We start from the raw sequence: 15,272 nt of genomic DNA, 5'->3' as shown, positions 1-15,272 counted from the left end.
CTTATACTCACTACTTTGAGCTTCTTCACTGCCTCTTCACACACGTGCATCCCCCTGGACTCATCCACCTCCACCAGGCCCAAATACTGAAGAGAGAGGAGGGGGGGAGAAAGAAGAGAGGGAAAGAGGGAGAGAGATAGCAGGTAAGACAAGCAGCCGCATTTACATGCAAAACTGACTGTAATGCATGCCGGTCATACTCTCAGCAATGCTACTGGGGAGGATCAGCCACTGTGGAGCTGATCACCTTAAGCATGCACACTCTCCATCGCTCACGGCTGTGCTCTTCATCTCTGCAAAACCGCTGAGCTCAGCAAAGCCTGAGCAGAGCAGGCCATCAGTAGAGCACCACACACACATCTACATCCATCTCAGTAACACACTACACACATCTACATCCATCTCAGTCACACACTGTACACACATCTACATCCATCTCAGTCACACACTGTACACACATTTACATCCATCTCAGTAACACACTGTACACACATCTACATCCATCTCAGTCACACACTGTACACACATTTACATCCATCTCAGTCACACACTGTACACACATCTACATCCATCTCAGTCACACACTGTACACACATTTACATCCATCTCAGTAGCCCTCTGTACACACACTTAAATCCATCTCCTCTCAGCATATGAAATCTACATGAATATGTATAGTGTGTCCTCACAGAGTATATATGTATGCATGTGACTGTGTGTGTGCGAGTTCATTATTTATGCATTCAACACTTCAAACTAATGAGGATGGCATTCACATTTAGAAAGGATTCAGATGTGGAAGGTAAATAGCTCAACAGTCTAATCCCTCCACAGTCACTGAAATCAGCTCGGCTGAGTGCTGAAGATTTGGGATGAGCGCTAACGTTCTCTCTCTCTCTCTCTCTCTCTCTCTCTCTCTCTCTCTCTCCCTCTCCCTCTCCCTCTCTCTCTCTCTCTCTCTCTCTCTCTCAGAGTCCTCGCAGCCGAGCCCCAGAGAGGCAATTAGCTCCTTTTCTTTTCTGTCTGCGAAAATTCCCGCTCACCTGAGAGTCCAGAGAAAGAGCAAAAATGGCGTCACAAGCAATCGCTGCCGTGTGGCACCGTGACGCGCTGGGCTGCTTCTGCACGTGTGCAGCTCAGCTAAGGCTTTAGGGCTCTTCGGCTACACCCTTCAGCTAATAAGAGCCCGGCCGTGGCATCTTCTGTTGCCCCTCTTTAGCTAAGCAATTCGCATTCTGACATTGAAAACATTGACATTTGCCAGGACAAGTCACTTTAGGGCCGTGTTCCTGAAGCAGAGCATCATGGTCAATATCCATTAGACCCCTCTCCTCTGAATGGAAGGCAATGCTATCTACTGTCTTGTCCTATCTATGTCCCCACCACAACACTGTAGCTCTTCCTGGATAGTTTTTTTGGAGCAGACCTTGGGGGAACTCGGGACATCCCACAATGCACTGAGGCTTACTGTATCACTTAACTGGGTGTGAAGAATAATTAAAAATAAAGAAATGTAAAAAAAAAGGAGGGTGAACCGGAGCGCAACTTCAAACGGGGGGGAGCGCTAATTGATCTGGCTCGTCCCCCGGGCTGGAGCGTTAGCGCCTAGCCCGCCGCCGCGGTTCATCGGGGAGACGTCGGCCAATCACAGCGCGGCATGCCGCAGTGCCTCTCGGCCCGCCTCTGCGCTGCCAGCTATGTCAATACCCACCCACACCCCCACCCCCCCCGTGCAGTTACGTAAAAGGGAGGGAATAGGGGTTGGTAAAGATTTGATTGGGGGGGGGGGGGGGGGGGGGGCGACTGGTATCTACAAGCCGTGTGCCGGTCCTGTATGCCGAATCTTTGCCTCCCGAACCCTCCTCCACCAGCCCCCGCCCCCCCCCCCCCCCCCCCCCCGGCCCCCCATGACAGGAAAATCAGCCCGAGGAGAAAGGGCCTAATCGAGGTCAGCAGCTTTCACTCCTCCATTGATCGGTACAACAAAAAAAACTACAAGGTACAAGGTGAGGGCCAGCGACCGGAGGCCAGCAAGCACTTACTCTCTGATGCGAGGGTCACGCATTAGCTTTCAGGGTAAAGCACAGACGAAGAATGAAAGAATCTGACAGCGCTGATCAAACAGCATTTATTCACAGAATTTATTATTTCTTTAGTCAAGCAATCAGTTCCTCAGGAAGCTATTTTTTTCCTTCTAATTGACTTCTCAACTAGTTTGGTTTTCAGCGATCCTGATTAGCTGGCTAGCCTATTGCCCTCAGTAGCATACGGCTGATAAAAACGCTGATGTGCCCCCTTAACGCCATTATTTGAGTGTCAAACGGACGTAGGCTTGGAGCTGCGAACTGACGCTTAGACCAGAGATCTGTGGGATTACGTTAATGCCTCATGGAAAACGCGACACTGTCCAGCAAATTAGTGTTAGATAAAGTACCCCCGGTGCTGCATTTCCAAACCAACAGCCATTCATCATTGGGGATCAACCCGTTATTCATTTCCTGCGATGTGTTTGCAGCTAGTCGGCCAAATTAGAGAGGCTGAACAGTGAGTTAGCTTGATGCATGAAATAGCTAGCCAGGTCACGTAGTAGAGGCGGAATCTAGGCTTGACATGGTGCTGGACACTCCAGTCCAATGAGCCTGGACAGACAGAATGGCCTTTTCCAGCTACCATGTACTGTGGTGTTCTCAAGTGCTAATGCAAAGCTGCCCAACCCTGTTCCTGAAGATCTACCATCCTGCAGGATTACATTTCAACGCTAATTTGACACATGTGATTCAACCAATCAGCAGCTCAAAGAGATGAGTTGTTGTGAATGAGGTGTGCTTTGTTCGGGTTGGAGTGAAAACCTAAGGGATGGTAGATCTCCAGAAACAGGGTTGGGCAGCCACTGCTCTAAGGTCAAAGATGACAAGGCAAACAGTAGCAATGCTGCGCTATTTTTAATCGGGCAGAGGCGAGGGCAGCCCGTGGGGCGAAGGGGGCTTACCCGGACGGGGAAGTTGCATTTGCCCTTGCGCACGGCCTCCTCGTCGGCCTGCCACTGGTGGGGCCGGCTGGCCTCGGGCACATAGGTGGGCTTTTTCCTGCGCAGGCTCTGCCGAAGCTTGTTCATCTCCAGGTCCTGGTCGCTGCGGGAGAGAGGAGGAACGAGAGCGGCGATGAGTCACAAACACCCTCCGAAAAATCCGCCCGATCTGGATTCCGACCGCGTGCGACGGACAGCGCGGTCCGCATCGACCCCCCCCCCCCCCCCCCCCCCAGCGTGGAAACACCCGGGTCGGTACGGGGGAGCACCAGCCCGTAAATCCAGTCCATCGATCGCACCGTGCGCGTACGCTCATAACACATATGAATTGACTGGCTAACCCAAGCGTCAATACAGTTTCGACCGGTCCCGTTTTTCTGTTCCCGACCCCTATCAGAATCGAGGGCTGCCAATCATCACGTAATGAGAAATGTAGGTCATTCCTTAGCCATCAATCACAAAAATGCACCATTTCTGAATTTAAAACCATTGAACTGAAAAGCCTTCCTCTCGAAGTCAGAGGCTCGTAAACTGCCACTTCAGCGTTTTTCACATTGAGCTCCATCTGGAATCTGGATGAGATCATTTCCAATGTGACTTTTATCTCCCGCACACCTGACTTCAGTGTCTTTGAACGGATCTGAATTACGCATCCAAGCTGCTCCTCGTTCTGTTCCTCGTCCGCCCGCCCTGTTTTGCATCGGCGGTTCGAGCCGTGGCGAACGAAACGATCATCCATAACCGGATGCGTTCTGCGCAAGCAGGTTTTCTTCTACCCATAGACCAGGATACAGCACCAGCAAACAGTCATACATCAAATGGTCAAACAAGACACCTCTGAAGACAACAGTAGATTAAAGTGAGGTACACATCTCGGAGTAAATTCAAAACAGACCGAGCTGAGAGGAACGGATGATGAAAACACTGTGTGCGCTCCAGCTTTGAGATTATACAGAACTGCCGTTTGAAAAAAACACACACGCTTATTTTAAAATAAAACGGCACGTTACCGTCTCGTCGTTCGTTCGCGCATGTCCGCGATCGTCCTTCACGCTTCTTCTGCTAATTACTGTGTTTCTGTAATCTTGAACACTACTAACAGCACTGCACTCTCAGCGTTTACTCCCAAAAATCTTTTTGTCACTTTTAGCAGTAGCACGATTTACAAATCGAATTCCCGACTCCCTAGACCTCTGATGGCAACTCTTTGTCTATGGTGTTCAGAGGCTTCTTCAATGAAAACGCTGCAACTACGGGTCCAAAAGATGACCTCATAAAAGGACAAAGCTGTCCTCAACCCAGGAGCGTAGAATAGAGGTACACATCTCCTGCTTGGTTGTGAGTGTATTATATACACACTTAGGGAATGTGTGTGTGCTTCATTTCCCAGCCCTGCTCAGCCTTACGGGCAGAGAGCTGAAAGCATGGGCAGGCGGAAGTGTACACACACACACACACACACTGATGTGTTTGTATTTTTAAAATCGCTGATGGCACCTCAAAGGCTTCACTCAGAGCTGGTATGAGTCAGGGCCACAGTCACACAGGCTGGGGGGGGACGGGGGGGACGGGGGGGACGGGGGGACGGGGGGCATTCCTTCGGCAGAGCCCCTGCCAATCGAGGGGGAGGCGGGGGGGAGAGAGGGGCTGACTGACTGGTACCTGGATTTGGGCCTGGCGCCTGGGAAGGGGGTGGGGGCTGGGGGTGGTTGGGGGGGGGGGGGGGCGGGTTGACATGGCTTCTCTGGGATGGCCCACGGGATAGGGGGGAGGGGGGGTGGCAGGTGGGTGCTCTCTCCATATTTGGGGGCTGGTCTAATCGGAGTGCTATGAGGTCATTTGAGATTCTGGCCACTGAAGGAGCGCTGGGAATGGGGGGGGGGGGGGGGGGGGTAAGACAGAGTAGAGCTCTCATTTCATCTCCTGAATCCCAGCCCACTGTGCTCTGACATTCAGTGGCGCTGAGCGTCACCCTCCTGCCGCCGTGCCAATCACATCCTTCCCCCCGCCCCGCCCCGTCCCCCCCGCCCCGCCCCCCCCCCCCGCCCCGGCAGCCAGTCAAATCACAGGAATCCCACAGCGCCTCCTATCCACCTTACTGCACACTACAGGAGGACTGGGTGAGTGTGTGTGTGTGTGTGTGTGTGTGTGCACATATGTGTTTACGCGTGTGTATAAATGCTGTACAGTATTGAGGTGGGCTCACCTCAAAACTCAAGAATAACCAGGAAACAGCAGAGAATTCTGGGAAGGGGCGGAGGGAAATTCCCCTGCAGGAAGGCGTGGGACTGCTGTCCTCACTGTGCTGCTCTGGCCAAGGAGACCCTGTCACTCCCCACGCTCTGGCGGCCAGACGTAACCTTACAGACAGTCTGAGCCGCCATCTCCGCCACGCCGCTGTACTGTAGACTCCCGCCGGACCGCATTCCCCCCGACCCGCCCCCGCCCCGGGACCTGCCCCGAGACGCACATCACACCCCGCCCCTCCCACGGCCATGACCTCACCCCCTAATGAAAACCAGCTGGAGACCACGTCTCTGTCCAAAAACAAAAAAGAGCCAGGGACCCCCCTCCCTCAAAGAGCGCACCCACACGCACACGCACACACACACGCACACACCACATGCACACACACACACACGCACGCACATGTACACGAACACACACATACCGTATGCTCCATAAAAAAAATACCACCCCTGACTCCACCCCACTTTCCGTTATCCTCCATATAAAATGTGCTTCTCCAAATACTTCCATTTGGAAACATCTGGACTGCATTGAGAGAGAGACAGAGATCGGGAGAGAAAGAATGAGCAGAACCAGGGAGCAGATTTTCCTTTCGTCTTCTTTTCAACAAACCGCTCGGCAGCATCTGCCTCAGTAGCATCTTCCTCTCACCCCCCCCACCCCCAATTCAATTCCAAATTAAATACTACATACATTTGACAGAACAATTATATTGCAATGGCAATAAAAGAACGATACCAAACATAACTGTGACAAAACACTCACATAAAAATAATACAGTAATAAAATAATATGCTGAGGGAGACTCCTCAGGTCTCTTCCTCAGCTGTGGTCCTTCTCCTATGGTCTTCCCGCCAGTCCTGCTCTTCCTAACAGATGACCTCGTCCTGAAGCAGGGCGGCGGGAAACAAGGCACAGTTGTGCTCCAGGAAAGACAGGGGGGCGGAGGAGGGGTGGGGGGCCCTTGGGTGACACTAGCTGTGCCAGTTTGCCCCAGTGGGAAAGAGAACAACACCACTAGGGATAACAACCCTACACACAAAAAATGATAAATACTCCCGTAAGAAATACATAACAGACACTTCAGTCTTCTCTGTTCAGCAGCACAACACTAATGGTGTAGTTCCTAACCGTGCCTGTTCTGAGTCCCTGGCCTGCTCCTCAGTCTCACAGGAAGTGTGTGGTCATTATTCAGGACAGGTGCAGCAATGTCTCTTAAGTATCCGAAATCTGGCCCGTGATGACAACGTTGGAAGCAGTCAGGCTGTGTGAGACAACCACTCTGCAGCTGTGCTGTGTGTGTGCGTGTGCACGTGTGTGTGTGTGTGTGTGTATGCGTGCGTGTATGTGTGCGTGTGTATGTAAGCGTGTGTGTGTGTGTATGCGTGCATGTATGTGTGCGTGTGTATGTAAGCGTGTGTGTGTGCGTGTGTATGCATGCGTGTGCGTGCGTGTGTGTGTGTGCGTGTGTATGCATGTGTGTGAAAAGCAGTCAAAACCTGACTTGCTTATTCTCTCTCTAATCAGACCCCTCCCTCTCTCTCTCTCACTCATTCTCAGTGCTGTTTATTGCTTCTCCTCTGGCCCCTGCCCACCTGCAGCACATGTGCTGAGTCTGAGCTGCAGATTAGAGCTCCTCTTTTCCCATAAGGCCCTGGATACCAATGGCACAGAGTCAGACAGAGTGGAGGGGGGGAGCGTGTGAGTCTTTCAGGGAAAGGAAAGGGAGGACAGCACAGACGAGGCAGACAGGGGGAGTAACACAGACGTGTGATAAACGAATGAAACACAGCATCCTACGATAAAGAGACGCTCCGTGGAAAGATCTGACATTGAGCAGACTCCATTTTCTTTGAATCTGCGACCGCTTGGGGAAGGCCGATTCAGCAGGCAGCGCCTCCCCCGCGCTGCGCGTCAGCGCCTCCTCTGGCGGATCGGACCCCTGCGCCCAGCCCACGCCGCGCAGCCGTGCGCGAGAGGCGCGGTCTTCCCACGCGACGCGGGGCGGGGGACGGGAACGGGACGCGGCGGCTAGCGGCGCCCGCTGTAGCGAGCACGCGCGTTAAGACCGTGCTCAGGAAGCCACGGCGGTGAATCAGCTGGTAAATACAGACAGTACCCTTGTTTCCTTTCAATCAGCGGGCAAGTTGGGCCTTAGAAACAAGGTGTGTGACCCGCACACGGTTCAGGTGTAGCGCTGTAACACACCAAATCCCAGCAAGCACAGCAGCCCTCTGAGACTGGGGCTGCGCGCACACTTCCTGATTCATGCGAACCCTCCCACAGACAGCAGGACGATTTCACCATTCATAACATGGCTCCTAATCACCAAGCGGCTGCCATTTCACGCCAGACCGCTCATCACAGGTGGGGCGGGGGTTATTTTTTCCAATTAATCCCGAGGATCAGACGGCCATATTGAGCAGCAGACCGGGAATCTGGCCAGGGCGGGCGGGGGGGGGGGGGGAAACTCTGCGATAATTCCCATGGAATCGGACCAGTAGGCTGCGACCGGAGTTTAACACCTCGTTCACACACGGGGTACGCATCCCGGGCCGACGTTTAGGGACGCGCCACTCCGCAAAAGAGGGCGGGGGGAGGGGGAATTAATGAATCGCTATCCGCCCCTCGCCGTGGAGACTCTGGGTGCGGTTTCTAAACTGAGCGGCGGTTCCTAACACGCGAGCGCGCTGCGCAGAGTCGCGCTGAATCCCTCACACGCGCTCGGCTTGCTGCAGGCGGAATGATTTATTTATTTTTTTTACAAAAATGGACTGGATGAACCCCAAAAAGCAGGAGAGACGGGAGCCAAAATCACGCTCGGACTGCGCTACGCTCCATGAGCCCGAAGCAGAGCGATTCCAACCCTCATCGCAAACCCCACAGGTGACGCTCAACGTCAAATAGACATTTTTCAAATATATAAAGTATGGCGAAGGTATTTTAGCAACAAAAAAAAAATGCTAGAAACTGGCTACGCGCAGAAGGAAATGGTAATGCGCTGAGATCAGGAGTGGAGCTGCATCAGAGTCGTCTTGCGTCTATCAGATCATAAATTAAACCGGTCGTCACCGCAGGCAAATTCTCAGCGTTATATCGACTCCAAAGAAGCTACACGAGCCCAAAAGGGACCACATGTGCTCTATTAGAGAAAAATGTACGCTATCGCAGTTGTTTTTGCTCAACACGTCCTGCCCAAAACATGTTTACAACAGAAAATTGGCCAACTGACCATTTTTTGGAAGGGGCTGCCAAACAACTGCTTGAGAGCCTCGGTGGACAGAAACCACAGCACCACAAACGCCACCTCAGCACAGTGTTCCTGGCTCCTTGCTATTGTATTTCAAGTCTGGTCTTTTCATTAGCGCAGAGGGAAGACTGCCCCCTACTGGCCTAGGCACCAATGGCTTTTTTATTGCAGGGTCTACGAGCCAGACACTCAGAAAGCCAGGCCAACTACTGTACCTTTAAGCGTCAGGCAGGAGAAACCTACTGGGGTGGTATGGCCACCCACTGGCTGCTTAATATTCTGATCACAAAACACTGAATATGCTTCCTATGTGCACCGACACACAGAAACACGCACGCACACACACAGACACACACAAACACACACACACACTCACACACACAAGGCTGTCACAAGAAGTCCCAATTCCCTGGCCTCTCAGACACACACAGGCCATGGTGACCCAGAGAGCACGGCCTGGCCCGTCTCCGTGGCAACCGGCAGCTCTCCTCGCAGGAAGAATGGTGTAAAACGGAAGAGAGGCAGAAGGGAGGGAGGGGCTGGAGCGCAGCACTGACAGCCTCTCTCTGGGGTGAGAGAACGGTTAGGTACACACTAAGTCAGCAGACCATTCAGCACATACTGATCTGGGGTCAGCATCTAATGTAATCCATGCAGTCTACACTGATCTGGGGTCAGTGTCTAATGCACTCCATCCAAGTCTACACTGATCTGGTGTCAGTGTCTAATGCACTCCATTCAGCCTACACTGATCTGGGGTCAGCTCCTAATGCATTCCATCCAACCTAAACCAATGTGAGGTCAGTGTCTCCAGCCTTATATTATATATATATATATATATGATATATTATGATATATTAGATATCAGTGATGAGCCCTGAGGGGGGGCTGGCCCACTAAAAACAGGAGCCACCCCGCCCAGGCACCGCCCACACAGACCCGATGTAATATAATCTACTCTCTTAATCCGTCTAAGCCCTGATGCTGAGGCTGAACACCTGTGCAAGGCTGGCAGAAACCTGGCTGCAGGTGGGACTGTGCTGCAGGGTCACCCTCACAACACACAGGTGTGTGATATATGTGCTGTATGTACTACAGTCATGTATGTGTGTGTGTGTGTGTGTGTGTGTGCATGTGTGTGTGTGTGTGTGGTGTGTGGTGTGTGGTGTGTGTGTGTGTGTGTGTTACACCCGCTTCACTGAGCAAAGTCCTGGCCCATAACCAAGGATTTTTTTTTTACCACTCAGTCGTCACTTAAATGCACACAATTCATCTTTTCATCAGTTTAAAAGGGAGAAAGCAGAGAAAGCCATAAGAGTAAGAACTCGCTGTAATATCTGAGAGCACATTCAGTGACCGGTCATTAATAAAACATCGCGCTCATGAGACATCCATTTCAGCGGATAACTTTCAAAATCCGGAACAAAGACAAATCCCAGCATGATGCGGCATTTCCTCTAATCGTCAAGGAGACGGTGTGTGTGTGTGTGTGCACGGCGCGCGCGCGTGTGCATACGTGTCTGTGCGCGCACACGCATGTGTATGTGTGCAAACGTATGTATGGTGCTTCCATATGTTAGGGGCTGACGGGCAGTGTTTGATAGCACAGTGAGGTAGCCGCAGGAGAGCGTGCAGCGGGTTCGAGCCGGTGTGAAACAGCACACCCGCTCTCAAACACGCTCCAGCCCTCCAACGCGCCGGCTAGTTCAGTTCGGTACCCCCCGACACGGTACGCAGGGGGGACTCAAACTATTCTCAGAGCCTCTCTAAATCCCGTTTTTTTTTTTGCATTCTCACACTCTTAAGTTTATATAATCGATAAAGAATCTAATTACCCAGGCAACCTCTCCAAAGGATGAGCCTAGCCAAGTAAAAACTGGAGTGCTCATGGGGTAGCAGCATTTATTAACCATAATATAAATGCAGGGAGGGGTGTATTTATCCTAATGTTCACAATTGATTGGTAACAAAATAATTGACACCTACAACAACAAATGCATCTAAATATATATACACACTGTCCCAGTTCCCAGTATCGATTCCACAGTATTCATGAACAGCAGGCTGGCTAGCAGAGAGAATTAAGAACATAAACCCTATGTGTCATTAAAACGTAAAGCAGGGAGACAGGGACAGTTCCTCATTAAGACCCCCGGGGTCTCCTGTGTGAAAGGTATAGATCCAGAAGATACAGATCCCTTCTGAGCGATGCACCCACCACAACACCACCCCTGATAGAGAGTGTGACCCTCTCCATGCCCCAGAATGTAAGGGTGGGGGTAGGGGTGGGGGTGGGGCCAGAACTGATGCTGATGCAATGACATGAATGGAATATTCCAGCTCCTTTTTCAGGGTCCTAGCCATTTAGAGTCGGACATTCCAGACTGGGGTGGGAATTGGATATATAGCCCTGGGTTGGGTGGCAAATTAAAAAATAAAAAACAACACCCCCCCCTCTCTTTCTCTCTCTCACTTTCTCCCCACACCTCTCTCTCCCTCACTTTCTCTCTCTCTCCCACTCTTCTCTTCTTTTCCCAGTATGTTCGCTTGTTCCACACAGTTTACCCACAATGCACCCGTACACTTCCTCCTCCGTTTCCTGGGCTCACCGTTGGCTCGGGGCCTTCTGATCCAGGCAGCCGGTGGCTCCGCGGGCCTCCTGTCCCCCCGAGACACACCTGACAGAGCCAAAATGGCAGTGAATGCACACGGTCCTCAGCCACACACAGCCTTTCTGACCTGTACTCTGCCCTGCATGGGCTGCCACGCTCTACTGAGGGCAAGACACAGGGCAGGGTGCATTATGGGTACCGACTCAGGCGAGCAGACGTGCGGATACCATGACCCGTCTAATTAGCGGAAAACACGCTAGGTAAACACCGTCTCTTCCCAGTGACCCGCGCCCACGTTTCCTTACTGCTTTCCAGGGACCAGCGGGCCGGGGAGATTACCCAGAATTCAATTAGCTGGACCAGGAAGTCAATTAAGGTGCTTTGGGGAATCTAATATGGAGGCTGGTACTAATGAAAGCGGAAATGTGCTGCAGGTCCAGTGGCGGCTCCTTAGAACAGCCCCCCAAACCCCACCCTCACACAGGCCAGACAGGTGGAGCGGCGGGCAACACTGCAGCCTGCAGGGAGCATCTGCACCTCCGCCCATCCTTCAGCCCTTTGAAGAGTATGTTCTCTGGAATGTCTTTTTCAAAATTCTACGTCAGTGTTCCAGAACACCATTGCTTTCAGTTACCAGCAGCGATTGTTACATCAGCATTAGGATGGTAAGGTAATAACATTCTGATCACATATTTGTGATCTTACAACAAAGGGTTAATGTAGATACCAACACCACTGTTAGAAAATGGCAACCCAGAGCCAAAGTTCTGGGGAATGTATTCATTTTTACTGATATGCACAGAAGCAGTGTTCACAGAAGAGGAAGATAGAGATGGGGGGGAGGGGACTCACACTCTCCTGCCCCCCCCCCCCCCAGCAGAGCTCCTGTGGGCTAATCTCCACACACAGCCGCTATAATCCCCTTCCAATCAGACCACACCTTCCCAAGGCCAAGTGCAGGGGGAGCAGAGGGCTTTACAGAGAGGATGAGCCGGAATCACAGCACATTACTGTGCTCCATAACCAGAGCCTCTGCCAAGCGCATCAAGACATGTACGTAAATTAATAATAACGGTGATGATAATGGCAATGTAGCCTGTGGGGAATCCTGATCTGACTCCGGTAACTGTAGTTTGAGGACACGGGTCTGGCTGGTCAAAGATGTGGACCTGCTGCTGCCAGGGTTCCTCGTCCTGGGACAGCGCGAGCATCCAGAAGGTCCCTGTGGTCCATAATATGCGTTTCGTGCAGTCCATCTATCGTCATGGCGACAACAGAAACTTGCTGAAAGCACCCTCACCCAGCTACTGCAGGACTACCCACAGCCTTGGGGGGCAAATGCCACCATGTTCAAATGGGACATTTAAAAATGAGCCCGTGTGGTGCATTAGGTCACCCCGCCCCTTCCCCGCGCTCAGTCCGCACGCGCTCAGTGCAGCTGGGCTGCTTCGGTATCCCAGCGGTATGCAAACACAAACAGGGGGCGGCGATGTTTATCTCCACCGCCATCTTCCGCGGTCTTCTCGCTCTCGGCGAGAACCGCCCTGCCCCCGCCGAGACCACATCACCTCAACGGGCACTCCAAGCCCCGCCCCCGCCGAGACCACATCACCTCAACGGCACTCCAAGCCCCGCCCTCGCCGAGACCACATCACCTCAACGGGCACCCCAAGCCCCGCCCCCGCCGAGACCACATCACCTCGACGGGCACTCCAAGCCCCGCCCCCGCCGAGACCACATCACCTCGACGGGCACCCCAAGCCCCGCCCCCGCCGAGACCACATCACCTCGACGGGCACCCCAAGCCCCGCCCCTGCCGAGACCACATCACCTCAGCGGGCACCCCAAGCCCCGCCCCCGCCGAGACCACATCACCTCAGCGGGCACCCCAAGCCCTGCCCCCGCCGAGACCACATCACCTCAACGGGCACTCCAAGCCCCGCCCCCGCCTAACCTTCAATCATCCGCTCTGACGCTTACTCAGACGATCTGATCCGCCGCCGAAGCTCCACTTACATCCAAAACAAATTTGGATGATGAACCGCCCGCGCTCGCCCCCCCTCCTAACCCCCCCCTCCCTCCCCCCCTCCCCACAGCTCTTCTGAAACGGTCCCAGCGGTGGAAATAAAAACGTGTAAAATGTGATGGCGCATGTTAACGCAGGCATTAGCCTGTCTGGCTGAGAGGGCGGCTCACACGCAGACTCGGGTTTAACCAGCTGCTACGCTAATCAGCCAGGCGCGCGCCTTCCCAAGAAAGTTCGCCGCCGCGCAGTCCTGACAGCTGATCGCTGTGCCGAGGCTGATCACATTAAGGGATGCACAGCGGTGAACGAGAGACGCCCGCAGACTAGCGAGTGGATCTGCATCCACAACAGCAAATCACATCCTCCAAACTCACCTCAGCTCTATCGCCTCCACCGCTTCGCCGTCCCCACTGTCGAAACTCATCGTGGACGCACAAAGTTGGCTCAGAGCAAGAACGACAGCAAAAAAACAGAGACGCACATCGACGGCGACGTCCAAAAACCTCCAGTCGGTCCTGGTTCGGGGTTCGATGGAGAGAGAGAGGAAAAAAAAGCAGCACTCCTCTTTCTGAGAGGCGAACTTTGAGGAGGAAGAAAACGTGAAAAACACGAGGGGTGTCCGGAGGGGTGTCCGGAGGGGTGTCCAGCGGGGTGTCCGCACGCGACAGAGCGCCTCAGCGCGCCGCGACGCTCCTGCTTCGGCCTCGTCACAGAGCACAACGCGAGGAAGAGGAGGAGGTCAAAGACGAGGACGCGAGAGGGAGAGAGAGAGAGAGAGAGAGGGAGAGAGAGAGAGAGAAAGAGAAAGAGAGAGAGAGAGACAGAGAGTGTGAGAGAGTGAGAGAGAGCGAGAGAAAGAGAGAGAGTGTGAGAGAGAGAGCGTGTGCGAGAGAGAGAAAGAGAGAGAGAGAGAGAGTGTGAGAGAGAGTGTGAGAGAGAGAGAGAGAGCGTGTGCGAGAGAGAGAGAGAGAGAGGGAGCGTGTGCGAGAGAGAGACAGAGAGAGAGAGAGAGTGTGAGAGAGAGAGAGAGAGAGAGCGAGTGTGAGATCGAGAGAGAGAGAGAGAGAGAGAGAGAGAAAGAGAGAGGGAGAGAGGGAGCGTGGAGGTGATTACGCTGCAGAAATGCTCTCTCTGAGGCCCATCTGCGATGGCGGGTGCCTGCGCTCAGCGCGCTGTTATTTCCCAGCTGTCCCTTTGCGACACACTCACCTCTCCCTGCGCTCTCATCAGCTTAGGGCTTTACTGCGCGCGGACGCACACACACACACGCGCGCGCACACACACACACACCCCCCAAGGCCCTCCCGCGCTGCGCTCCCTAGAACCCAGCATCCGCTCCCTCTCTCCCCTTCTCCCTCCCCCTCGTCATCCCCCCGTCCCCTGTGCTGCCTCCTGAGGTAAAATAATCTACTGAGAGGAACGGAAACAGAGAAAGAGAGAGGGATGGTGAGAGAGATAAGAGAGATTGAGGAAGGGGAGAGACAGAGAGAGAGAGAGAGAGAGAGGGAGTGAGTGAGCGGGAGGGAGGGGGAGAGAGAGCGAGGGACAGAAAAACAGTTGTGTAACGCTCAGATTAGCCTGACAATTTACCGTGGGCAAGGCACTGCAGGAGTGTCCCTTCCATAAGCCTATTAATGGGATGGCTGCAGAACACAATGACCTCACCCAAAAAAAGGGACATCACGTGTAGCTTGAGGTCCCCCCCTTCATGAAACAGTGCGCTCCCAAAACCTCCAAACTGCACGTTTCCCTCACTGTGCTGCGAGAAATCTCAGACCGATTTTATGCACTGTTACCTACGCATTCAGTAAGACGCACGGGTGAAACACGCTTTTTGAATAGCCCATCGCCAGCGGGTGCTCTTACCCATGAAGAATCGTGGACAGAGACTTGCTATGTTACACAATGCACTGTAATCCCTGCATAAATGCTCCTGCCTGAATAAAAATGCCTAAAAAGGAGCTCCTGTTTTCCGTGTGCGTGTGCTGTTGTTGGAGCAGTGTGGGATGCGCGCTCACACGCCCGAGCTGTGGGAGGGAATTGATCCAATCCAGATTTCTCCTGACCCATATACAGCACCGCCGCTCCAATGCGCTCACAGAGCCG

The 15,272-nt window shown here is 53.2% G+C and overlaps 1 protein-coding gene across 5 annotated transcripts in view; it reads right to left on the bottom strand.

Moving 5' to 3' along the window:
* Window positions 1-15,272, bottom strand: part of numbl (NUMB like endocytic adaptor protein) — a 56,025-nt gene that overhangs the window by 12,014 nt on the left and 28,739 nt on the right. Inside the window, exons 1-4 of one of the 5 annotated variants that reach the window (XM_035386039.1) lie at window positions 13,541-13,959; window positions 11,138-11,206; window positions 2,990-3,131; window positions 12-86 (exon numbers count right to left, since the gene is read on the bottom strand). In XM_035386039.1, coding sequence (XP_035241930.1) covers window positions 12-86; window positions 2,990-3,131; window positions 11,138-11,206; window positions 13,541-13,590 — 336 coding nt within the window. In that variant the 5' untranslated portion in view covers window positions 13,591-13,959. Of the gene's footprint in view, window positions 1-11; window positions 87-2,989; window positions 3,132-4,038; window positions 4,143-11,137; window positions 11,207-13,540; window positions 13,960-15,272 lie in introns of those variants that run through there. The other 4 variants (XM_035386044.1, XM_035386041.1, XM_035386042.1 and 1 more) reach the window with 4 other exon arrangements.

Source organism: Anguilla anguilla, chromosome 12, assembly GCF_013347855.1.
Source record: "Anguilla anguilla isolate fAngAng1 chromosome 12, fAngAng1.pri, whole genome shotgun sequence".
Taxonomy (NCBI): Eukaryota; Metazoa; Chordata; class Actinopteri; order Anguilliformes; family Anguillidae; genus Anguilla; species Anguilla anguilla.
Note: the sequence above shows the minus strand (reverse complement) of the source record. Positions and strands in the feature narration are given on the sequence as shown.